Source organism: Zeugodacus cucurbitae, chromosome 5, assembly GCF_028554725.1.
Source record: "Zeugodacus cucurbitae isolate PBARC_wt_2022May chromosome 5, idZeuCucr1.2, whole genome shotgun sequence".
In the NCBI taxonomy this organism is placed as follows: domain Eukaryota; kingdom Metazoa; phylum Arthropoda; class Insecta; order Diptera; family Tephritidae; genus Zeugodacus; species Zeugodacus cucurbitae.
The window spans coordinates 1247078-1272358 of record NC_071670.1 but is presented as its reverse complement, the minus strand read 5'-3'; the positions used below and the strand labels follow the sequence as shown (position 1 = coordinate 1272358).

Sequence of the window (25281 nt, the reverse complement as noted above, 5' to 3'; positions counted from 1 at the left end):
CGCATTCCAGCCACAGTTTTCTCACTTAATGCCTTTCTACAATGATACACTCATGAGCCCAGTATTTTGAAATCACTCCCGAGCAATTTACGAGTAACTAACAGTTTCACACTTTATTGCGGCCACCAAGTGTTTATGTAAGATACTAACTGAGGCTCTAAAGATTCTTTAAGTTGATTTACCTGCGCGACTTCACACCTCCATCATACGAATTTTAATGCTGCCACTCATTTGGCATTTAAATTATACTTTTTTTCAAATTAACGACTTCTACCCTCCCCTTAAAGCAAGTGCAGCCAAGCAATTAGGCAGTCAGTCAATCAGCAGGCGACCACTCAACTTCGTCGGCTAATCGGATTCATTAGAGAAAAGTGTGCGCTAGTCACAGGCAGAGCAGGTGGAAGGGGCGACAACTGAAACGTGGCGTGCAAGTGGCGGCGGACGGCAACGGCTCATTCACGGGCCGCCGTTAAATACAAACTAAATGAGATGCGCGCATTTACGAGAGTGCATAAAAAATCATCATTAAGTGCAAATGAAAATCAGTGAAATGTAAATGGAAAGTGCGAATAGAATGAGGAATGGGAAATAGAAAATGGAAAATGGAAAAATAAAAACCTGAAGAGTGTGATAAAATGAAATGAAAGGCAGAAAAAAATTAAAAAAATGTGCGAAATAAAAATTGAAAAGCGGCGAGTTGCAAATGAAGTGCAGCGCCGCGCTACAGTGAGGTGGAGGCGGAGGTGGAGCGCGCAAATAGCTTAAATGAGTTTTAATCAAAACTTTGCAGTTGCCACGCTGAAAATATGTATGCTGTCTGAAAGCCGCGTGAACACACTTTCGCGCTTCAACGAACGCTCCACTCACGCCGCCCGCGCTTTCTGTATTATTATTATCACTTCTTCTATTTTTTTTGCGCCGCGCCATTCATTAGTTGCCTGGTCAGCAAGTTGTTATTGCTATTGCTGGTTGCTGGTCGCCAGGCGTCAGCTGGCCGCGTGTTATTGCAACTGCTGGCCGCCACAAGCCCACAGGTGCGCCACCGTCCCTAGCGTCTCTCGCCGGACAAATGTCACACCTGCGCTACCGCGCGCTGATAACTAAATGTGGTGGCGCGTGGCTAATAGCCAGCGGAGCATAAAGCTCAATTATATGCTGCAATTTTGTTATTACTTTTCATTTCTTTAATTTGCCTTTTATATTTAGAAATGTTTTTTTTGCGTTTAGCTCCATATTATTTTTAATTCACTCGCGAATGACCTGAGCGCGCCGAGTTGAAGTGCTTTAATGAAGTTGCTTTTTGCGGCGTGTGCGCTTTTGAAATGTTATTTGATGCGCTTATTATTTTTGTGATAAACAGCACTATTTGCAGGTGAGAAATATGAAGTTGGCTACTTTTGTAGCATACATTTGGGCGGAATGAGTTTTGTTGAAGTCGCAAAATTAGCTGAAGTAAATATAAATTGATGTTGATTATTTGCAGATAATTGTGGTTAGCTCTGTTATCTTCTTCTCCAGCTGTGGGTCTGAAATTAAGTATCTGCCTCTACGCTGTCTCTAGCTCTATACTCCCTTCGATACTTAGCAAACATAGAAACAAAATGTTGCGCTTAGTTTCAGTGTTTTATTGACACTATGTTACTAGCATTCCTACAGTGAAGCCTCTTTAACTGACAGTCTTAAACCCCAACTTGCAGTAAATAAACGCGCGCTTACGCTGTAACTTACATTCACTTATTTCACACTAGCGGACTGCCGTAAAAAATTGTAGTTGTTAACTATTGCGCACACGTGTTTCGGCAACATTTCTTGGCGCCTAAATGTAGGCAAGCACACATGTGTTACTGCCGGCGGCGCTGGTAAAAACATTTGCTCGCACCTTTTGTAGCACTTACTTGCACCTGCTTGTGTTGGAAATAAAGTTTTCCAGCACTATTTATGGCATGCAAAAGTATGCAAGATTTTGCCACGGTAATTTGTTGCTGTTTCCCCACATTGCCGCTTTCTTCGCTGCACCCGCATTTATTAAGCGCGCATAAATGTTTGTTGGTTGTCTCCAAAAAAATAGAAGGAAAGCAGAAGCGCGGAGACAAGCATGCAAACGCTGCTTGTGGCACGACGCAAGCTTTGGCGCCTTATGGTATGCATCACAATGCAGTAAAATGTACTTCACCCTGCACAAGTTACCTTTCATAACCTTGCACTTTTGCAACCGCAATTCTTCACTTGTTCACTGTTTTTTATTACTTTCTCATATTTTATTTCCTTCCTTCAATCTTCAGTATTCATTTATGCTATGATTTTCATTGCTTGTTGCCACTTTTGATTCCATTTTAAATTACGCTTATGTAAATGTTGCTGCCAAGTGCTAATAAAATGAAATTTAAACAAAAATTTTGTTTGCCCTTCTTCACTTTAAACTGCAAGTCTTCAGTCTACTCGCCTTGCGTTTCGCGGTTTTGGTTGCCACAGCTTTGCTGCAAATAATTGTTGCGGAAGTTTAATAAGAAATTTTACAAGAAATTTCCCTGGAAACCGCTAACTAGCGTAACCGTAAATGCTGCAATAATAATCTTAAAAATTATATTAAAGTATTTTTAACAATTTGTGAAGCAGATGTGATGCGTAATTTTGGGAAGGGCGCTCATTAAAATAGTTACTTCGGATATGTTTTTGTTGCAGTTGCCTGAAAAAATCATTTTAATTTTTCGTAAGATATTTCGCATGAATACTTTTTGTATAAATGTTGAACAACATGAATTTTTACTGTTCAAACTAATGAAATTATAATATTTATAGAAGTTGAAATGAAAAAGTGGCAACTCTGTGCTTTAATTCCCCAAATAATCTACCATATCTCGCATTAGTTAAGTACACACCTGAAAAAATACTTTATAAGGCTCAAATATATAGTTAAATTTTCTTTCAGAATTTTATATGGCAACCCTAGCGAAAAATGTCATTATTCTTATTATTTCTTCAAGGTTTGATCGTTTAAAAGAATTGTAATTTAATTTTGAAAACTAAAAATGAATTTGCAACTTTCTACAAAAATTAATGTGACAACCCTAATACAAAATGTATAAAATATAATGCAATGGAGAAATATTATTAGGGTCTCTCATCCGAGGCTGTTGTTTGCAATGCATTGGGGAGGTTTTTTTATGAGATTGGTCCCAATCCCTACGCACAACCGCATAAGCTGGATTAGCTTTCTCACTGTAGCTCGCCTCCAAACGGTTGTCTGTTACCTTAGTCTAAGTCGTGAGCTGCTTGAGCCACGTGCAAAAAAATCGTTGATGACTCCATCCTCCAGCTGCTGGCGTACCCCGATGATATCGATATCATTGGAAAATTAGTTCTGCTTTTTTCAGACTAGATAAGGAGACGAACCGAATGGATCTGGTGGTGGACGAGGACAAGACAAAATATCTCCTGTCATCAAACAAACAGTCAGCGCATTCGCGTCTTGGCACCCACGTCACTGTTGACAGTCATATCTTTGAAGTTGTAGATAATTTCGTATACCTAGGCACCAGCATCAACAACACCAACAATGTCAGCCTTGAAATACAACGTAGAATCATTCTTCCCAACAGTTGCTACTGTGAACTGAGTAGGTAACTGTTACTTATCAGTCCTCTCACGCCGAACAAAAACCAAACTCTTCAAGTCCCTCATCATTCCCTTCCTGTTTTATGGTGCTGAAGTATGGACGATGTCAACATCCGATGAGACGGTACCAGAAGTTTTCGAGAGAAAGGTTTTACGGACGATTTACGGTCCCTTAAACATTGGCAACGGCGAAGAGCTGTACATATAAGCTAAGCGACGATATTGACATAGTGCAGTGAATAAAAAGACAGCGGCTCCGCTGGCGAGGTCATGTTGTTCGAATGAACGAAAGCACTTTATCTTTGAAAGAGTTCGATGCAGTACCCGCCGGTGGAAGCTAAGGAAGAGGGAGAACTCTACTCCGTTGCAAGGACCAGGTTGACAACGGCTTGGCTTCTCTTGGTCTTTCGAATTGGCGCCAAACTTCCAAAAGGAGAAATGAGTGGCGCGCTGTTGTAAACTTTCATTTGAAATATAAAACAATTTAAAAGAGATGATTCACGCATATTAACAAGAGAATTTATTTTTATATTAAGAAAACACATATCAACCCTGTTTCGAATATTAATAGTTTTTAAATTTTATCAATAAATAATTTGATTGAACAATTTCTGTTTCAATATTTATTATAATCAATTCAATATCAATTTAAACTGTTCATTGTATTGGCAAATTAAAAATATTTTTTTTACCTTTTTTTAATTTTTATTATATATCTCCTTGCAGATTAACAGCTTCAACTGAATACCGATCATTCGCTTACGAAATTCAATCGTCTACACAACTATTACAGCGAGCACACTCTGCTCTCTGCGTAATGTGTGCTGACCGAATTCAGCAGGAAGAAGAAGAAAAGTAAACAAATAGTGCAAATCAAATGAAGTGCGCGTAATTAAATACGAAATTGTGATTTAGTGTAAATAAAAGCAAAATTAAAAGTTAGAAATAAAAAGTGCGTGCTTTTCAGTGGAAAGTGTGTGTTTGTGGTGCAGTGAGAAATGTGTTTTAATATAAATAATAAAGTAAAATAAATAAAAAGCAATAAAGCGTAAATCATGTGTTAGAGTGCAGTGTTTATAAAATGTGTTTAAAAAGTGTGAAAATGTGGCTTGTGCAATGTGAAGTGTATAAAGTGAGTGTGTTTATTACAGTGAAGCGTGGAAAGTCAGTGGAAATCCATACAGCAAGCGTCTTGGCGGCGTGAAAGTGGACACTCAGCAAATCCACAGCGACGACGACGGTGGCAACAGCTTAAGTGGCTGACAGCAGTCGGAAGGCATTTAACATAAGGAATGTGCAAACAAATAAGAACGCGCGCTCGCTGGCAGACAAGCTGAGACAGTAAACAATGCAAGGTAAGAATTGTTGGCACTCATATTTATTTATTTGCCAAGGCTTTTGTTATCGCCGGCGACCATATTTATTTGTTTATTTATTTTGTAATAAGCGCAGGAAACAATACAATTGAGAGTGAGGAGGGGGGCCATTGTATTATATATACAGTGCGAGTGTGAGAAAGGGTTGCAGGCAAACATAAAAAGAAAAGCGAAAAACGCAAAGTAGCGTGTGAAAATGCGAGACAAATAAAAATATATATGTGTGTGTGTGCATGTTTATGGGCGGAGTGCGATACATAAATAGTAAATAAAAATAAAAATAAAGCGAAAAAAACAGAAAAGGAAAATGAAACGGAAAAGTGTAAAAAAGTGCCGGCTTGTGAAAAATTCGCGCTCCACACACAGGAAACACTTGTTTGACTTATGGCAACAGGAAGGATGCAGCCAAAGTGGCAAAAGCACCTGTGCACACATACGCAGACGCTTTCGGAGACCTACAAGCTTGCGTTGGCAACGGTATGGTGTGTGCTTGCATACGAAAAAGGGTTAAGCGAAGACATAAAAAATATTCCATGCAAGCAATAACAATAATAAATTGCCCAGCTTTGGTGACAAGAGCAAGAGCAAAGGACACACGCGGCAACTAAGCGGTTGTGCGCGTGGGATGGTGAACGATCCGGAGGACCGTTAGGCCACAACAACCAAGTGTTGATGCTGATAAGGCAGCGGTGTGAGAGATGCAACCAAAATTTGATGGTGTATGACTTTAAAAAGAAAAGGTGGTGAGATGAAGCTTTTTAGTGTGTAGCGTTGTGTAGCGTTGTTGTTGTGGCTGCCATAGAAATGCAAAATTGTCACCTGCCGGACAACAAAAGCGCCGGCTACCAGGTTGCTGACACGTCACACGCCGCGGCATTCACTTAACTACGGGTGTAAACAACACCGTGCGGATTATGGTTTGTGTCAGATGCTACAGCAGGGATAACAATGCGCAAATTGTGTGCTGAGGACGATGGATAAGCGCAGAGAAATACTTGAGTACAGCTACAATTTGCCATTACATAAAGACAGCTTAAGTTGTTGTGAGACATCCAAAAATGCTGCATGTAGAATTATGAAATTTGCTTTTGAACATAAATATGTGAAAATTCGTGTGTGTGTTGTTGTTGCAGCGAGTAAAAAAAAATATTCTCCAAAAAATAATTTTAAGTTGACAGTTCTTGGTCTGTTAAAATGCAGTCCATTGAAGTTACTTTAATTCGGCCGCCACGTGAGAGGACTTCTTAGTTACTTTTGTTATTGTTACGGTGATTTCCTAAGCTCTGTAAGCTCTGTATGGAGATAGCTTCACTTATTACCAATTTCCATCGCGACATCTACTGTGTGAACCAAGAAACGCTTGGTTGCCATGTCGACGCCATGTTAATCCACTCGCTTTTCGCTGAAATTTCCTATCAGTTTACTTTTGTAATTAAATTCATGAACAACAAGCTTATCACTTTCACGTAAAAGACCAGCTTTATCTGTATCTTCACTTTCACATACACTCTTAACAACTGCTACCATGCCTTGCGACGCAACACTTCCTCATACCAAAGCTTTAATCGCACATTTTCTCCATAATGCCATACCATAGAGATAATTGAAAATTAAGCAAAGCCATAAGAAATGTTTAATGATTTTTGTTTAGTGTGAATAGATGAAGCGTGTGATAGCGTCAGATAATGGGTACTAAGCAAATGAGTTCAGGTTTGTGTGAATGCGAATGTGCGCGCTGGAATAGAGGGGTGTGTGTGTGTACGCGTGTAATAAAATAAATTGATAGCGCATTAGAAACTAATGTGTTTTCTACTTTCTACATTATGTGTACAAAATCGCGTGTGTTGAAGGGAAGAGTGATAGAGAGTGGCGGAGATAACGTGATTTCTAGTTAAAAAAGGTTTTATTCATTTAGTTATTCAAAGCTGGTACAGCAGCGCCATCTCTGCTAAAGCTACAGCAAATAATCTACTTCATTCTATGCTTGGCTTATGAAGTGCGTAAATGGCAAAAATGGGAACGTTTGTCTTTCTTAACTTACATGGTTCTTTAATGATAATCCTAGATGTCCACAGATCTTTCCCTTATAATCAGACAAATGATAGTTTTAAAGATCAGCTGAACCATTGCCTTGGAAACGGTTTTTCTTATTCGAAAAGCAACCGATAGTTATTAGCTTAGGCTTTACATATGTACTTACCAATCCAAACATGGTTAGATCGTCAAAAAAGAGCCCTTGAGCAGATAAAATTCGGTTCAATTTCGGTAGCGTAGAAACCGGCTGTATTTCCTGGTCACTCCCACAATACGTCGACGACTTAACAGACTGCGGACATTGACAGCTGCAGACACGTTTTAAATGCCATTCACATTGGAGCCACTAACTCTTTCCATGCCGCCTTCCTAGTGAATGTCGTCCTTGGTGTCGAACCACCACCCATAGCAGGCGAAGAGCACAACTTCGTTCTGGATATTGTAGCAGTTTAAACTCCTACATATCCAAACTGAACCCCAACCAGAATAAATGTCCTGCATGCAATGAGTCCCCGCATGATACTAGTCACCTCTTTGCATGCCAAACGAACCCAACTCATCTAACACCTCTTTCCCTTTGGTCCGACCCCCTCGAAACAGCAAGTTTCTTGGGCCTCCCGTTAGATGACCTCGTCGACAATTAGACTTGTGCTCTCCGTTTCAGCTGGGCTTGATAATCGTTTCAGCAACAGCTTAGGCTTTATAGCATATAAATACATATATGGAACTGATACTATTAATATGTCCGCTATTTGCGAGATTCTTCAGTTGTTTGGTGCATATTTTCATGATAAAATTGAGGATTCCAAGAGCTTTAAGATTCATCTATAAAGCGGATCGAATTTTATTAGCAGATTTATATGATCTGATCGCGTTGCTAAAGCTTTTCTTCTAGATTCTACCTTAGTTTAGGTGTAATGGTTGCCTTTCGTCACATCTAATCCTTTAGGAGGTCCGTTGTGAACCACCGGATTTGGAAACCCTAGATCTTTTGAACTTTTTCAAACCGAAAATTGCCTATTTTCGCCTACTTCTAGCTAATCTCCGCGTAATTACAAAACTCCAAAGAAAAGGACCGTTCCACATAGTGGGAAAACATATATATCTTTAATATCCAGAACCAGAGTAAACTGTTAGTGACGTGGATGTGAGTGTGATTTTAGTACAACTACTACTTTCTTAAGCTTATCCTTTCTTTGAAGCATCACATCTTGAGTATACACAACACACCTGCCTACAATAGCATGCAAAAAACTGAACTTTATTACCGCGAAATTCGAAATAACTGTAAACCTGATTTTATGATTATGAAAGAACTACTTTGCCAGCAGTAATTGGTGACACATTTTCCAATAGATTCCCAGAAACTAAACATGTTATTACACTGCTACCTTGAGAGTGATAGAAAACAAAATTGAATTGCAAATGATTTATTCGAAGACATGTGTGCATATCTATACACATATATAAGTACTTTTCGTCGTAACTTCAAGTGATTTGCATTGAAATTGCGCTGTAACGCCACAAATGCAATAACAAAATTCATTTATTTCTTACGAAGGTGTTGGAAATGTTTATAAACTGTGCTTCAGCGCCTAAAAGCAATCTACGCCTTTCTTACGGCACAATAAAACGCGCAACTCTTAGCTTATATATAAAAAAGTATTCGCACAATCTGTCAGCTACTTTTAGGCGCTAGCGCTTTTTTCCCGTCCTATACAAGTGTATAGCATACTTTTAGGCACTCAATTTTATGCGACACCAAAAATCACAAAGCGCGCGCGAATTGAAGGTAGTCAGCTGTAGCTGTGTGTGCACGCTAAAGTGCCGCCAACGCGTACAGCAGTTGTGTTGCTGTCGTTGTGGTGTGTGTATGTAGAGACGCGACATGTAGCACATACCATATTTATGGGCGCGCTGGCGTTATGATAAACGGCTGTGAGCGTGTAGTGCGACAAATCGCGGTAAAAACGCATGGAATTGATAACAAGAAGTTGCGAGTGTATATGCGTGTGTGTGTGTGCGCCAAAAGAAAATGGCTAAATAATGTTCACTTTGCTTTCACAGTACTCAAACCGCACACATACAGGCATAAACTTGATACTATATGCCACACAAGTGCTCGACAAAGCTTGAAATTCTTGTGTGTGTATGTATCTGTCAATATTTCTCCTCAGCGCTGCCTGGCAGGTGGTCCCCACAATTTAATGCTACACTCCACAGCGCGCGCTCACACATCAATACATGCATACATGCATGTTTGCTTATATGGAGCTGATGTGTGTATTTGTCTGAGTGCCTAAGAGAGCTTAGCGCAAAAGAAATGAAATTCAAACGAGTGTATACTGTGAAGTGATTTCTGAAGTTTGGCACTTTTGCTATTTTCTCTGTCAACTGCGCTGCGCGGTCTGAGCTGCGATGCAAGTGGCAACAAGCACGTGCGGGGGTGTGTGTGTGACGGCGCAGTTGAGTAACGCCTGGAAATCAATTTGGCAGACAGTTAGTTTTAGTTTTGCATATGCAAAAGGTGGCGGAAGGCGGTGCTCACACTCAAACTAGAACTCGGAAAAAATGCACACAAACACAAAACACATATTTATTGCCTGCAGCATGTGCGTGTTGCTGCAACCACACACACAGATGCATACCTAAATTAATATTCAGCCAAAAGTTGCACCTTTTTTGCTTTTGTGGGAAGTATGAGTGCGTGTGGGCGCTTTTTGTTGGTTTCTGCTTCAAAGTCGCATTCACTTGCTATTGCGGCATCGGTGTAAATAAATTAAAAGGTGCACTCGTAAATGTGGCTTGCGTGTTGAGCTGCTGAGCTCTCCAAAGTGTGCATTTATGAAAATCTTCAAATAAATTTCGTTGCTTAAAGTGTTGCTAGTTTTTTTATACGCCACTGCAGGCATGCAATTATTTTTTGCTTCAAGCAGCTGTGTAAAAAATTATTTTTGCAATTTTCATTGAATTTTAATTTTCACTCTACGCAGAAATTGCTTACGTGGCATCTTTTACGCTTCAATTGACAAACAGGCCAGTGTAACTGATTTCCGGCAGTGTTGTTGTTGCTGCTATTGGCGTTGTTGTTGATGCGTCAATAATTGCTGATGTGTTATGATAATGAAATGTTTAAAGGCATAATTGAAATTGAAAATGCCCACACACTACCTCGGGGCGCTTGGAGCTCTGCTTATACATATATAGGGGAGTATAGGGTTACCAAGTTGGTCGGGAAAGAAAGAACTTTCTTTCGAAAATAATTTTTCAGTCGCTTAAAATTTAACGTTTTATTCTAGTCCAAAGGGAGTAAAGGATTATTTTATTATCAGTTTAAGAAATGCTTCCGGTCCGACGTACGAACGCCGTATGAAGCGATATCAAAAATTCAAAACGTCACACAATTTCGATCCATATATCGGAGGCTGATCTAAGAAAACTTCTGATCGAAATTTCGAACTCAAAAGTGCGAAATTTCAGACATTTTCATTTCTTCGAGGGCGATTTGGAAACATGTAAGACCTTTTATTTGACAGATATTATCATAGATGGAGATAATAAATATGTTCATAAACCATCAAGTAAAGTTATAAGCTTCGTTTGAACAGATTTTAATCAATTCTGCCCACTAAATCCTCTATTTTCCATACTCAAAGCTCTAAGTTACTCTCCTGAGATCTACTCTGATCGCACACTAAGGATGCCATCCTTATTGGTAAAATCTGGTCATCTATTTAATTTTTAAGCAACTGCATCAGTTCCGAAATTGAAGAAATTTATTTCGGTATTATCGGAGTTGATATGAACTGGTCTCACTAGGGGATTCACTTTTTATTGAAAGAAGTCAGATGGAACTCTCGAAATGTAGATAGAATATCTCTTAGAAGATTTCTTCTAAATCGTACGCTTCTCCAGAGACGTTCTGCAATCTCTTACGACCTTCTCACACCTATCATCTCATTATGAGACCCTACTAACTTAAGATCACAGAACACCTTTCATAAAACATCGCACACACCCTTTAAATTAAATTCAGACCATCTGGCTACCCAACACAACGTCACGGCAAGTACTCCTCAATGAGCGTAAAACCGGCAAGCAGCAACTTAAATTGCCAATAAGTGAACTTTAAATGGCCACAGGAGGAGACAGCAATAATGCAAACAAACAGTCAATGATGGACGTAAGCAAAGGCAATAAAAATACAACAACAACTACAAAGTAAAAAACCACAAGCCAACAACAACGATGACGTCAGCAAGAAAATCAAAAGGCGTTGGAGATAGCGCCGATGAAGACAGATAATTATGATGACGCAGTGAGGGAGGGAGGAGGAGGCAGCAGTGTGAGGGAGTTCGAGGAAATCAATTGTAGGGGGCGGAATGATGTGGCAATATGTGCAAATAAATGCGAAGGCTGCCAAGCGCAGTTCAATGAGTGTGTGTTGTGTATGGAGAAGGAGTACGGTGGGCGCAGGAAGTGTGATAATTACGTGTGAATGTCGAACGTGGATGCACATCCTGACAACGGCTGCCACAGCAACGCAAACCATGGCTGCGGTTGACGTCGCCATCAGCAGGCACACCAGCCAAAAAACATCGTTAAGCGCCCCACTAGCAACAACAACAACAGTATAGCATCTCCTACATTTCCGACGGCAGCCAGCGCACCTTCGTTCATCATCGTCATCTCCAACACGCTGCTCTGCTTAGCTCAGCCGAACTCTGCTCTGCTTGGCGTTTGGCCTGCGGCGCTGGCAGCAATGTTGCAAAAAATTTAATTATGCTCGCTCGCTCGATTTGCAAGAAATGCAATTTTCCACCAAACGCGCTGGTCTGGCGGCCAACTTAAGACGAGTGAGGCGAGTAAGGCCAGCGTCGAAGCTTCGGTTGGAGCTCGGTGTGTGCAACACGGGCAGGGCACTCAGCCGCAACCGGCAGAAAATCAATTCGGATTCTTGCCTTTGGCGATGTCTGAACGCGCGATTATGTAAACTTACATATAACTGTGCATACGAACGCGTGTGTGTGCGCCGACGACGACTGTTCACAACATGTCATATGCCAATGTGGCGAGATTACTACATTGATGTTGCCATTTATTATATTATGCACTCACACACGCACATTTATCGCTATTTGCCAACCTGTCTCCTTGGCTGTGTGTGCGGCAGTTAGTTAGCTTGAGCTTCAGCTCCAGCTGCAACGCGCTTTGGTTGTGGCAAATATTCGATTGCCTGCCACTATTTAAACTCGCATTAAATATATGTGTGTACAGCAGCGTGTTTGTGCAAGTATTTACGTATGTCCGTCCGTCCGTCGGCTGCTGCTGCTGCTGCATTGCCGCAACAGCATCAACTTTTGCGCTTTGCGGTTGTTCGCCTTCAGTGTTGGCCTGAATAAATCAAGACTCCGAGCCAATTGAGTTGTCTGCGCGGCAATGCGCGACTTGCCAGCCATGTTCGCGATGATGATCGAATGCATATGCCAACTAGGCACGCACACACACGCTCCACTCACGCTGCAGTAGAAGTGACAATGAGCATTTCGCTGCGCGTACAAAGAGGAGGGAGTGGAGCACTCTCCGAAAATGTGTGCATACAGTCTCTGGAATAAACAGTTCCTCACTTCGAGTGCCAAATATATTTTCAGTTGCGACTTTCAACAGTACAAGTGCCTGCTACGATAGTGGTGGGCAATAAAATAGCATGCAAAGACCTTTGAAGGTTCTATTCTGGCTCCATCGATCTAATAGTTGAGTTTTAGTATATGTGTATGTGATTGGCGTTGCAACTGTTTAGCCGGTTATAGCCGAATCGACGATAGTGCGCCACCTCTCTCTCTCCTTCGCAGTTCGGCGCCAGTTGGAGATCCCAAGTGTAACCAGGTCGCTCTCCACCTGGTCCCTCCAACGGAGTGGAGGCCTTCCCCTTCCTCGGCTTCCTCCGGCGGGTACTGCATCGAACACTTTCAATGCTGGAGTGTTTTCGTCCATTCGGACAACATGACCTAGCCAGCGTAGCCGCTGTCTTTTTATTCACTGAACTATGTCAATGTCGTCGTATAACTCGTACAGCTCATCGTTCCATCGTCTGCGGTATTCGCCGATGCCAATGTTCTGAGGACCATAAATCTTGCGCAAAATTTTCTTCTCGAAAACTCCTAGTGTCGTCTCATCTGATGTTGACATCGTCCAAGCTTCTGCACCGTAGAGCAGGACGGGAATGATAAGCGACTTGTAGAGCTTGATTTTGGTTCGTCGAGAGAGGACTTTACTTTCCAATTGCCTACTCAGTCCAAAGTAGCACCTGTTGGCAAGAGTTATTCTGCGCTGGATTTCGAGGCTGACATTGTTCGTGTTGTTGATGCTGGTTCCCAGGTATACGAAATTATCTACGACCTCGAAGTTATGACTGTCAACAGTGACGTGGGAGGATATAGAATGTATAAAATAAATCTCGTAATCCAGTTTCAGGCACTTTGCATATATGTTCTGCATAAGAACAAAGATCCTTAGATAGATACCTCGAATATTCTGAAAGAAAGATATGTCCTATCATACTAGTTCTGGGTTTCTTTCATCCTGATTTTGCTATCCGTTGTCTGAGTTGAGTTAGGAATACTGAGCTAAGCTGAATGAGAAATACGATGTAACCGATGTCTAGTTTCTTCGATCTGATCGAAATTTCTTAACGGGTTTAACCGACTTTACACTATTTTTCTTCTAATTGTATATTCTCCTTCTGAGTAGTTGTCGAAGTCCTCCAAAAGCAAAAGAACTCATTAGGTTTCGATTTAAGACTGATCGAAAATATCATAAGGTCGAGAAGGCAGAATCAAAAGCGATCGAAGCTCCTGAGCTGGGGCTTTTCCTATCTTTCTTATTCAGTTACGGCATCGATCAGTTACCGGTCCTAATTTTTTAAAGCTGAAGTGACAAGACTGATACGGAAATGGATCCGATCCCCAGTAAACTCATACGATCCGAGCATATGCCGAAAAGTTTCAACGTAAATTTACGATCTAATCACATAGATATCACGAATCATGTTATCTCTAAACTGACTAACTGTTTGACCTAATCCAACTGTGTGTGTCTAAATACACTCCTTTCCAACATATTTTGTCATTCACTTCATCATCTCCCGTTATCTCTTTATCTTCAACTCAGTTCAATGGAGACACGCAAAGGTCACACGAGCCTCAAGTTTGACCCCAAGCACTACAATAGTTGTTGGAGCGCTTCTTTAGGCTATCCTTTCTTCTATTCCCACCGCTATTGTAGTGAGCTCGATAGGCTATGCGGGCGATTATAACGAGCTACTTCCTAGTCCATAAACTACGTAAACATCTGAATAACGTCCGACAACAACAACAGTGGCCATGCGCTGCGAAGCACTTCAAAAGCAAATAAATAAATTCGCTCGGAAGTCACAAAACTCTGTGACATTCAAAATAATCAAATATCACGTGAGTTGTCACTAATATTCTATATACTCGACATATACTCTACATATGTTTGTATATTTGTGCGCTCGCAGTGCTTGTTTACCAACAACAACAACAACAGACGTTCTTAGCCAAATCAAGTTTGTGCAAGTTTCAGCTAAACTTTACTCCAATGGCATTTGCAGCGCCAACTTCGTCGTCGTAAATTGTCGAAAGTTTTGTTTGTGGTCAAATGGTCCTGCACGCGCCGCCAATGCTGGCTAAAAGTGACAGCCAACCGCACGCCGCAGCTAACGGTACGTGTGCGTGGGCGACTAGCGAGTAGCGGTGTGTGTAACTGCACATTTGTGTCGGTATTGACTTAAATCCTCCGCAGCTCAATGCGTACGTATGGGGATCTATTAGTAGTAAACCGTCGTGCATTGTCACTGCGGGCGCACAGTGCAAACTTTCAAATTGGAAAATTTTGACAGATTTGTGGTTGAAAGGTTTAAGAATACTATCAACTAACTAACTGTAAGTCGTACGAGCAGCTCTAGAGTATGCAGTTATACACTACACTACTTCGAGAATGTGCGGAGTGTGTTTGGTGGCTGGTTGAGGGGACGTAGAGAGGGCGCGTTGCAAGTGCAGCATGTCCTTTTCGCAGCAAAGTTTTGCGGTTGCATTGCGTGTGCTCGGGGTTTCGAAAGTTAGTCAATGCAACGGTGTTAAATTGTTAACTTGGCTTAAGATATTCGCAAGTCAAGTTTTCCATGAAAATGAGCTGAGATTTTCGAATTTTTTTTAGAATAGTGGTAGCAAATATCTTTCTTATTACATATTTTATTTTATTGTTTTATTGCATATTCAGCATTCTATCCATTCTCTTTTAATGCTGTCATGTTATTATCCGCACTCTTTCAATGTCTAGTCGCCTATATTCTATATGTAGTCACATTCTGTAGCTCCCATACCGTTTATTAACTCTCTGAAAATCATTATCCCATCTGAGAAGCAGAGGTTACCAGAAGATCCCGTGTTCTAGCTATTGTTTTATCCTCTCTTCCAATCTTTGGATCATTCTCTTCAGGATCGTTTTCAAACTTGGTACAATTGTCTTGAAACAAATAAGACACACAACTTATCCCTCTCTCTCCTACTATTTTTATCTCAAATAATACTTATATTTATCACTCTCTCTTCCCTATATTCTATCCTCATTTATCACTTCTGCCGCTACATCGATCTCTATCGCTCTCTCTCTCTCTCTTTATTCTTATATATATCACTTCCAGTCTTTCTCTATCTTTTACTTTCTTCACCATAACTCTTTTTCTGTCCCTATCTCTTTCCATACCTCTGACACTCTTTCAATGTCTAGTCGCCTATATTCTATAAGTAGTCACATTCTGTAGCTCCCATACCGTTTATTAACTCTCTGAAAATCATTATCCCATCTGAGAAGCAGAAGTTACCAAAAGCTCCCGTGTTCTAGCTATTCTTTTATCCTCTCTTCCAATCTTAGGATCAATCTCTTCGGGATCGTTTTCAAACTTGGTACAATTGTCTTGAAACAAATATTATCCCTCTCTCTCTTACTATATCTATCTCTAATACGACTTATATTTATCACTCTCTCTTCTCTATATTCATATATCTATTTCTGTCCTCATCTCTCACTTCTATCACTACATCGATCTCTATCGCTCTTTCCCTCTCTTAATTCTTATATATATCACTTCCTGTCTTTCTCTATCTCTTACTTTCTTCACCATAACTCTTTCTGTCTCTATCTCTTTCCATATTTTTCTCTCTGTCTATATCTCTATTCCCAATCTTTACTATCTCTGTCTCGCTCTATATCCCTATATATGTACCTCTATCCCTACCACGATCTTCAACTCTTTAAACAGTATTCCGAACCACATACGCGGCTTCCAGCTTCTACTTGTTCTCGTAAAATAAATATTGTTTTGTTTTGAATTTTTTACCAACTCTAAAAAATTCTAAATCAAAACTCCACAAAGCTTTTGCATTTATGCGTCAAATATTAAACATAACTTTTATTTTATGCCACACATATTCGGCCCGTATATGTATTCATGTGTGCATTTCTATTGCAGCAACAAGGCAAAAGTGAAAACTCTTAGATAAATAAAAACATAGCAAAAAAGTAAAGCAAAAATTGAAAACTCTGAAGCGTTGCTAGTGTGGAGCTTCGGCCTAAAGCCTTAAAATAACCAATAAAAGTCAACGAGTAGGAAAGCTTATAAGCGTGTTTACATGCTGCTGTGCTCTCTAGGTTTTTATACAACGCAACTTTTTTGCACTCCATACACACATGGAAAAATAGTTGGCAGCTGTTCTATGGCAGAAAGAAAACATTTGGTTGCACAATGCACCGCGTATAGAGGAAACAACTTGTGTTTCCAAAGCATATGTAAACAATGAAAAATTGTTTTAATAACTAGCTGAAAGATACCGACCGAGGGGCACAACACCCGCCTGTAAGCATGGTAGAAATATAGACATCAGAGTACTGTCGGTTAGTAAGAGTTATGACGCACTGTCCCTGAGAACCGGCAGGCTTCTTGAATAATGAAATCAGAATTCGAACTACTCGAATCTGAAAACTGACTGGAGAGTACAAAGCCTCATTGGGTTCCCAATGATTGCTTATTAAAATTCGACGAAAGTGTAACGAAAGTCCAGTGCCTAAGGAGCCCTTAGAAATACTAGTTTGACTGTTGAAGTTAGAGGTCCACCAACTGGGAAAATTCGGTGCTAATTTCATGATAATCTTTGATGATCGAAATCAGATCACTGGTCCAACCAAAGGTATATATCGAGCTTCATTATAAAGTTTAAGATCTAATCGAATTATATCAGATGAGATTTCACTAAAAAACCCTGACTTCAGAATTTAGGGCCTAAAAGATTTTCTTATTAAAACAATCCATTGGAAGTTCGAGTTTATTTGTTATAATAAGAACGATGACGGAGATCTGATCATCAAAGCGACGCCTCCGGATAAAACAAAAACTAAATCGAGCTTACTGATTTCCCTAACCCTCATAGATTCTATAAATTCCACTGAACCACCTCAGTAGTTCATAAAGGCGATACTTCTCTAATGAAAATAAAGGAACCCTCCTGCCATGTGTAATATTTCGCCCAACACTCTCACAGTTTATATATTCATTTGCTGATTAAGACTATTTGATTTTATTACGCTTTTACTTTTTACTACCAGCGCGATATGGCAACTCTGCACGCACTAAAGTAACAACGTAAATTTTACCACAAAACTGGAATTCATTTTTCGAAATGCGAAAAGTTTCCGACCAACTTTTCGAGACTCACTCATTCAGCCATCAACTTTCGCACAGTGGAAGCGCTTCTATCTAAATTTATTCATATGCTGATTCGTAGCTGTCACTTTACATGCACTTTTCATGCTACTTAGAAATGGGAAACCCGAAATTTGGGGATGCAGAAGTAGAGAACGGAATTGAGGGGAGAAAAAAGTGAGGAAATAGGGAAGACAGTTTGAAAAAGAAAAAGTGCGAGGCGCTTTGTGGAAGTCTATTTGCTAAGGAACATGAAAAAAGTGCTTCTTCACATATGAAGTCCTTTCTTTCTGCAATTTTGACGAAAATGTTGAAATGAGTATGTCAACTGCTTTGTTGTTATTTTTATAATGTGCGTCATTTAATTTCCAATTAAAATTTCCACCATAAATAGTTATATGCCTGCACACATATAGAGGGGTACGCGTATATAGCTGAGGCTATGTTTAATTTAACTTTTAGGCCATCACACCACACACCAACACACCCGCGCGCACATAAAGCATCACCGCAAACCGCAATGTCAAAAGCGAAATTTCCACTGCGCTCGCGTTAAAATGCTGATCCTAAATGTATGCTACATACACGTACACTCTCCACAGCGCTCAAGGATTGTTTGCATAATAATTTGTGTGCGAGCGCGCGTCGACTTTGTTTGAAGCACTTTTTGGGGTTAACATACTTTTTGGCGGCAGTTAGTAATTAAATGCTTACGCAACAATTACGTTGCTCATGAATGTATAATTTTATTTCGAGTAGAAATTACAAAATATTTTAATTTACCATTTTATGGCTGATCATGAGGTATAAGACACAAACGTTGTGTGTGGAAGTGATTAACGGTGTATGCGAGAGGGGAAGTCTTTGATTAATAATTTACTTTTGTCGTAAAATATATTTATTGTTCCGCTAGCGCGTAGCTCTATTAGTTTGTATAATGAAACAGAAGGTGTTCATTGGTTATTGCCTCTTCGGCTTCTGTATGTAATCAGAAGTGTCTCTGAGGTCTGAGGAATATCAATTTATATGTGTAGATTGGTAAATGTACTGCATAATATTAGAAAAATGCCTGCAGTATTCATAAAAATAAACTGTTGTAGTCACACAGTGTTTTAAAAATAATAAATTCACTTTGCGCCTAAAAGTATGCTTCAGAGTTGCATTAAAAATTAGTTTATTTTAAAATCTATTTTCTATACTAATTAAATTCCGCAAAAAATAACTGAAACAACACTAATTTGTAATAACTTCCGTTGCTGGTAAATGAAATATTTATACGCCTAAAGGTATACTTCATTAAAGTAAACATAATCTCTTTGCATACTTCAAATTGCTACAAATGAGAGTTGTTGCTGTAAATAAGCTTATATTTCTCACGCTCTGTTAAATAGTAATTCTAATAATTAATACAGTAATTAATAAAAGTAGGCATTAAAAGGGATAATATTTTGATAAAATTGAGACATGCCTTCGAACTTACAAAATAATAGCGTAAAGCATTTCTAATACCACCTAGAGGAATTTTGAAAACTACAATTGTTCGAAACTACATACCACAAGCCAACTCAAGGCCGCTGCTGCAATGCCGATAAATCGTAGCATACATTTAGGCGCACCACCACTTATACATGCGTAAATCATAGGTGGCGTGCGTGTGGGTACAAGCCAAGGAAGCTGGGAAGGGTAACGGTACAATTACTTGCGGCACGTCGCCATTCGCACGTGCGTATCCTTTCAATTGCTACGATTTCGAAAGCACCGCTATAAATAAATAAAATCGGATTTTCCATGCACACACGCACACATACACGCATGTACATTAGCATATACGTACGCCTAGCATGCATTGGCTTAAGTCAATCTTATTTATTTCTATTGCTGATTCCATTTTCTAAGCCACACAGTCTCACATCCATTCATTCATTCAACCGTTCATCCATTCATTTATTTATTTATTTATTTATTTATCAAATGCAACGCTGCTTTTGCATTGCAATTTCGAAATTGCGAATTTAATGGCAAACTAATATCATGCCAACGAGAGCATATGTGAGCGAACGCATGCAAACTTGAAAGAGTATGTTCGTGTGTGCTTGTGTTGTCGTGAAAGGATTGAGATATTGAATGCGATTTGCGTTGTTTGAATTTAAATTAAAGTTCAGCATTAATAATTAAGCTTCGATTTCTCATGCAACTTGGCACGTGCTCCCGTCATACATATTTACATATGTATATGGAGATCGTTGAGCGCGCACATAGCCAAGCTGCCGCCCGTCTTCAGCGTTGTGCCATTTGCGTTCGCAGCGAAAACAACGTGAAATTAAATGCTAGACGTGCGCTGCCAATGCAATGAGTTAAGTGAGTGTGAATGAGTCAAGCCATCAATGGGTTAACTAACACACATACGCTCACACATGCAATTATTACATACTGCGCTGACTATTGTAAGCTCGCATACGCTTTTACCCGCCAGTCAATCAGTTCATTTTGGTTTAATTGCGCGCGATTTTCTCTTTGAGGCATTCAATCTTAATCAAGCGCGCTCTAAGCGCATTTACATTCACCAAGCACATGTGTATATGTGTGTCTGTGTGTCTTTGTACAAGGAGTATCTAATTACATACAGTATGCTTTCATTGCATTCTTGCAACGATAATCTCCAGCGTTGAGCTCTCGAAATCGGCGCTAAGCACTTGGTGAGCATTTAAACTCATTACTGCAGGGCAGCATACACACATGGATGCGATGAAACCGTAGGGGGGAAGCGTAATAACGTAGACATGTTCTGCGAATGTGTGAAAATTACACGAACGTGACGCTTCAGCAGTAATTTCAAGGAGTATGCATTTTAAACTCGTAAATCTCGCAGAGTAAATGTGCGCTCTTTTAGCGGTAAACTGCTAAGAATTCGCCCCACTGCAGCAGCTGTCAAAGTAAATACCCTCAACCACAACCAGTTGTCATTAGAGGAGGAACTTTGTAGCACATCTCTCAGTTTATAAATATCTTAGAATGCCGATACAAATGGGGTAAAATTGAGGTTCTTCACCGTTAGTTAATCGTAAGTCGTCTTCTAGGTTGACTGCATGCCATAAGGTTTCAGCTGATCTCGTAGGAATGGTGTTCTTCGGCAGTTATGAACTCAAGATTAGGACTCATCGCTTTCTCATGTCTCTTCGAAGATCTTTAGTAAAAATATATTATAAAAAAAAATTTGGTTCCAAAATGCCTTTCTTGTGGATCCTCCAATGGTTGAGTTGTCATTAAAATCCTCGATTTTTGAGGTTAGTTTTCCTAGTCCTAATTAGTAAAAACATTTCGACATTTACCATTCATCTGATAAATACTTTATTAGCCGGATGTTGTAAGGATACTCAGATGGGCTCAAAAAAGTATATTAAATATTATTGTTTATTTTATTACAGGAATATTCATCCTTTTTGGATGATAGATTTAAAACCGTTATTTCACTCTTTAAACCAAATTATCTCAATTATTGTCGGAATCTTTGCTGAGAGATCGCGAGAATAACTTTCTGAAACGTTGAACATTTACTAGAGAGTCAGAGAGAGAGTGAAAAAGAGATCGACTGAGAGAGAAAGGGATTTTAAACTTGTCTATTTATAATTTTTGAACTCTTTAGAGTTTAAGGGTTTTGAGAAAGTAAGAGAAGGACTGAGTGAATGAGAAGTGACTGAGAGCGAGAGAGAAATTTTTAAAATTTTGTATTTACAAGGAATGAGGAGGAAAGGAGAAAGAGTGAGAGAGCGATATTTCAAACGGGTCTATTTATAATTTATACGATTTTCTCAAATATCTCTCACAAATTGTTAACCCCAAAAATAAGTATTAATCTAACAAAACTTTTCTTTTTCCATTCGCAGATCCTCAACACTGCATACACTGTCTCCACATCATTTAAAGAGGTAAGTGCACAGACGCATAAATATTTGAACACCTGTACGACTTTATGCAATTTTTTTTTTTGGCATTACGCGAAGAAGCACTTTACCGTTGTGGCTCATATAATTTCCAATGACTTGTACAAGCAATTTTACTTCGTTTATTGTTATTATTCTTACCTTTTCTTCTCGAGCATTTTTTGTTTGTAAATTTTTTCATTTTTCCCAATTTTTTTGGTAGAGAAGTGACTTGAAATTTTTCCTCACAACGCGCAGTTCGCATTTTTTATGCCGTAATAAAAATCACTTTTATGAGCAGCTTAAATTTAATTCAGTGCTTAGTACAGACAGCAATCAGTTAAAGAAGAGCATTTGCGAAGAAGTATCTATAAATAAATGAATGGGCGCATGTCTATTGACAACAACAACTTTATGTTAATTCTAAAATCAACACACATCACACTTCTGATTAAGGACTTGAGAATGCTTGGAATGTGGGTGTAAAGGGCGAAAGTGTCTGAAAGAGAGTGGGTAAGAGATAGTACTAGTTCAGTGTGGGTGGTTTGCGACATGAATAAATTCAGAGAGGAAGATAAAAAGAGAGAAAAACATTATTCTAATTTTAAATTCTTTTGAGATTTAGTAAAGAGACATGTTAAAGTAATAGCCATTCGATAACAACATGTTGGGAAAGGTGTGTGACTTTACTAAATATATTTCTCTTTCTTACATGCTTATGTTTATTATGCTCTTTGACTACCATAAATTATCATTTATCTAAGCTTCCGTGAGAGAGAAGCTGTCTATCAACCAAATTTTTGGCAGAAAACCCAACTAAAAGAACAAACAATTCAGAGCTGCGTGTCTTGATTAAATGTTTTACAGTTATACATACTCGCATAGACTCAGTAGAAACAGAGCCTAAAATATGTCTTGCCTAAATATACAGGTAGGTGGAACTGTCTTTCTCTACATTTCAAATATATTTTCGCACTTCATCTACCATGTATGATGCTCTTTACCTCTCGCATTTATATCCCCAAAGCATTAATTTTTTAGCAATAACATATTCCAACACTTTCTCTCTACGTTTTCTTCTACCATTTTTTTATTTTTGTATTTCTCACTTTTCGGTTTTCTTTTTTTTTTTTTGCAAAAAGTCCCAAGTTCCCGTTTTTTATGTGCACTCGCGCGCATATTTACGAGCCCAAGCAAGTGCGCTTCAGTGGCCGATTTGACCATTAAAATATCGTTGAGCGACGGCTAAACCGTTGCTTTAGTGGCGGCAACGTGTGGCGGCGCAAGCCAGCAGAGCTGTGGCCGTATCTATGGCAATGGTCACCATAGCTGCCTTGCCTCTATGGCTGCTTTGACTGCTTTGGCGTTCGCCTTTTGGTGGTGTTGCTGAATTTTATATGATGCTCTCTCTTTTTGCTCGCATTTGTGCATTCTTTAGTAGTTTTTGTTTGACTCCGGTGCTCCGCTCGCTTCTCACTAGCATTTCTTTCACATTCAAAAGGCCATTTGGTGCATTTTTTAGTAGTTGGTTGCTGGCAGCAACAGTTGGTACGCAAATCACTTCACGAATTCACATGTGGACGAGTGTGAGCAACGAAATTTATACTATAGATTCTATGTCCGGCACCAAAGTTCGGTCATTGCCACCACCCAGCTCAAAGATAAAATATTTCTTTTTAAATTAAATTTTATAGAGTTAGGTTACAAACTGATCCGTGGAGGACTTAAAAAAGGACGGACTTCTAGTAGACTTCTCAGACATCTGCGGTCCCAATATGGACTTAGTGGGTTAAATCTAACTTATATTTTAGTATGAATCATACTGTCCTTATGTATTGCTTGAAATGGTTTAAATTCATATTTTATTTTGAACTTAAATTTGAGTGTATGTTAACCTTATCGAAATAGTAGTGAAATAACTTGAATTTTTGATATCAAGTCCATATCGTCTGTATGATTTCTTCACTTATTTTGAATAGATCTCATGTCAAAGTTTTTTTTCCCTTCCGCTCTCCTGCTCGGTCCTCAATAATTCAGTTGTGATTTTGTAAGCACTCATCATCACGGCTGACCTCTGCTTGGAATAGATCATTAGTAGGATTCACTCTCTCTCTCTCTCATCGGTGGCTTCCAACAATATCCGGTCCACTCTCACTTGCTGAGCAAATGCACAAGGTGCTAACAGCTGATTCCAAGACATTGGCTCTCTCCCGCTCTTCCTTATTTTTAACGGCCTTTCTGCTCTTCTTCTGCATATTACCGAAAGCAATTGTTTTCAAGATCTGCGCATAAAGCCCCAATTTCGTCTCCAACGCCATATCTATGAAGAAACGCTGAAAGTCCAGTCGTCGAAAGCGTCGTCTACCCAACGCGTAATAGTTGACATCAGAGTTCTCAAAGCGATAAGTCATCATGATCGGATAGAATTTAGGCAGCAAATGCGAGATATGCACTTTGAAGTTGACCTTAGTCATAGCCAGCTGTTTACTAAACTCCAACTCGGGTTGCAAGTTACGCGAGAAGTAGGCACTCAAGGAGTAGGTGCACCCCTGCGGCTGCTCGTTCACCGCATCCTTTTCCAGCCGCACCTGGTACTGCGTGTTGGGCGTGAGACGCCACAGACTTAGGTAATCGTAGACCAACTGCACCAACCGATGCAACGAGAATTCGTCAATGCGGAACCAATCAATGCGCTTCGTCGCATTGACTTCGGTAACAGCGCGTATGCTGCTCTGCCGCTCCTTCGCCGAAGTGGAAGCACTTTCGTGGTCAGCGGGTGCAAGCTTTAAACTATTGTTTGCTTGCACCTCGCAGTCGTGTGGATACTTGTAGAGGAACTGCTCTGCGGGATCGGAAACTATCCAAGCGATGGCCTCGTTGATGGCTTTGTCCACGGTTGCATTGGCGCAAGTTTGTATGTCCCCCTCCGGAGCTGTGCTGCAAGACGCCTTCTCTTGCATGACTCTGAGAGAAGTGCAGTTCTGGGGTGCACGAGAGTCGAAAGTTTATTTAAAAGAGAGAAAGAAAATTTACAATTTCACAATAAATTTTAATTAGCTGTGGTTTGAACAAAAATTTTATGGAACGAATCACAAGTTGTACAAAATTTTGACTGAAATGACATACGACTTTCATTGGAAAACAAACGAACGAGCTTGTGAGCGTACCCCAGTGGCAAAATAATAACGTTCTGAGTAAACTTCATTACGTAGAGATCCGGTGGACGGCTCTTTTTTTTAGATCCGTGGGTGTAACAGGCTTTATGGTTCCATTTGCCGATTAACGATGCTCAAATGCCAATTTAGTTCTAAGGGTTACACTTATTGAGGTAATAAATAGACTGAGCGTGTCTTATGTTGTTAGCGAATGGTTACAGACTTCAGTGTAGTACTGTGATGTTCGAGAGAATCTTTCCTTAATCAGTTGAGTTCGTCGTAAATTCGACTATCCTCAAGGATCTCCGACGCTTTTGAAAGTTCTTTCAGTTTTTGAATATAAAGTTCGTAGCTAAGGCCGATTGGATCCCTCTCCCCTCCTTCGTTTTATACGCCACGAA

The 25281-nt window shown here is 39.8% G+C and overlaps 2 protein-coding genes across 2 annotated transcripts in view; one reads left to right on the top strand and one right to left on the bottom strand.

The window, feature by feature from the left end:
- LOC105212741 (uncharacterized) overlaps positions 1–22279 on the top strand; it is a 172364-nt gene extending 150085 nt beyond the window's left edge. The window contains exons 9-10 of the mRNA XM_054230733.1: positions 4342–4970; positions 21690–22279. The gene's annotated coding sequence lies outside the window, so the exon portion shown is untranslated. The remainder of the gene's footprint in view (positions 1–4341; positions 4971–21689) is intronic.
- Positions 22280–23553: 1274 nt separating this feature from the next.
- On the bottom strand, positions 23554–24841 carry LOC105212664 (uncharacterized). The gene has a single exon (XM_011184787.3). It carries the CDS (start codon positions 24683–24685, stop codon positions 23843–23845), a length of 843 nt encoding a protein of 280 aa, XP_011183089.2. The 5' UTR covers positions 24686–24841; the 3' UTR covers positions 23554–23842.
- Positions 24842–25281: the final 440 nt, after the last annotated feature.

Coding starts and splice junctions, on each gene's coding strand:
- LOC105212664 (XM_011184787.3), bottom strand. CDS start 24,685: ATGCAAGAGAAGGCGTCTTGCAGCACAGCTCCGGAGGGGGACATACAA.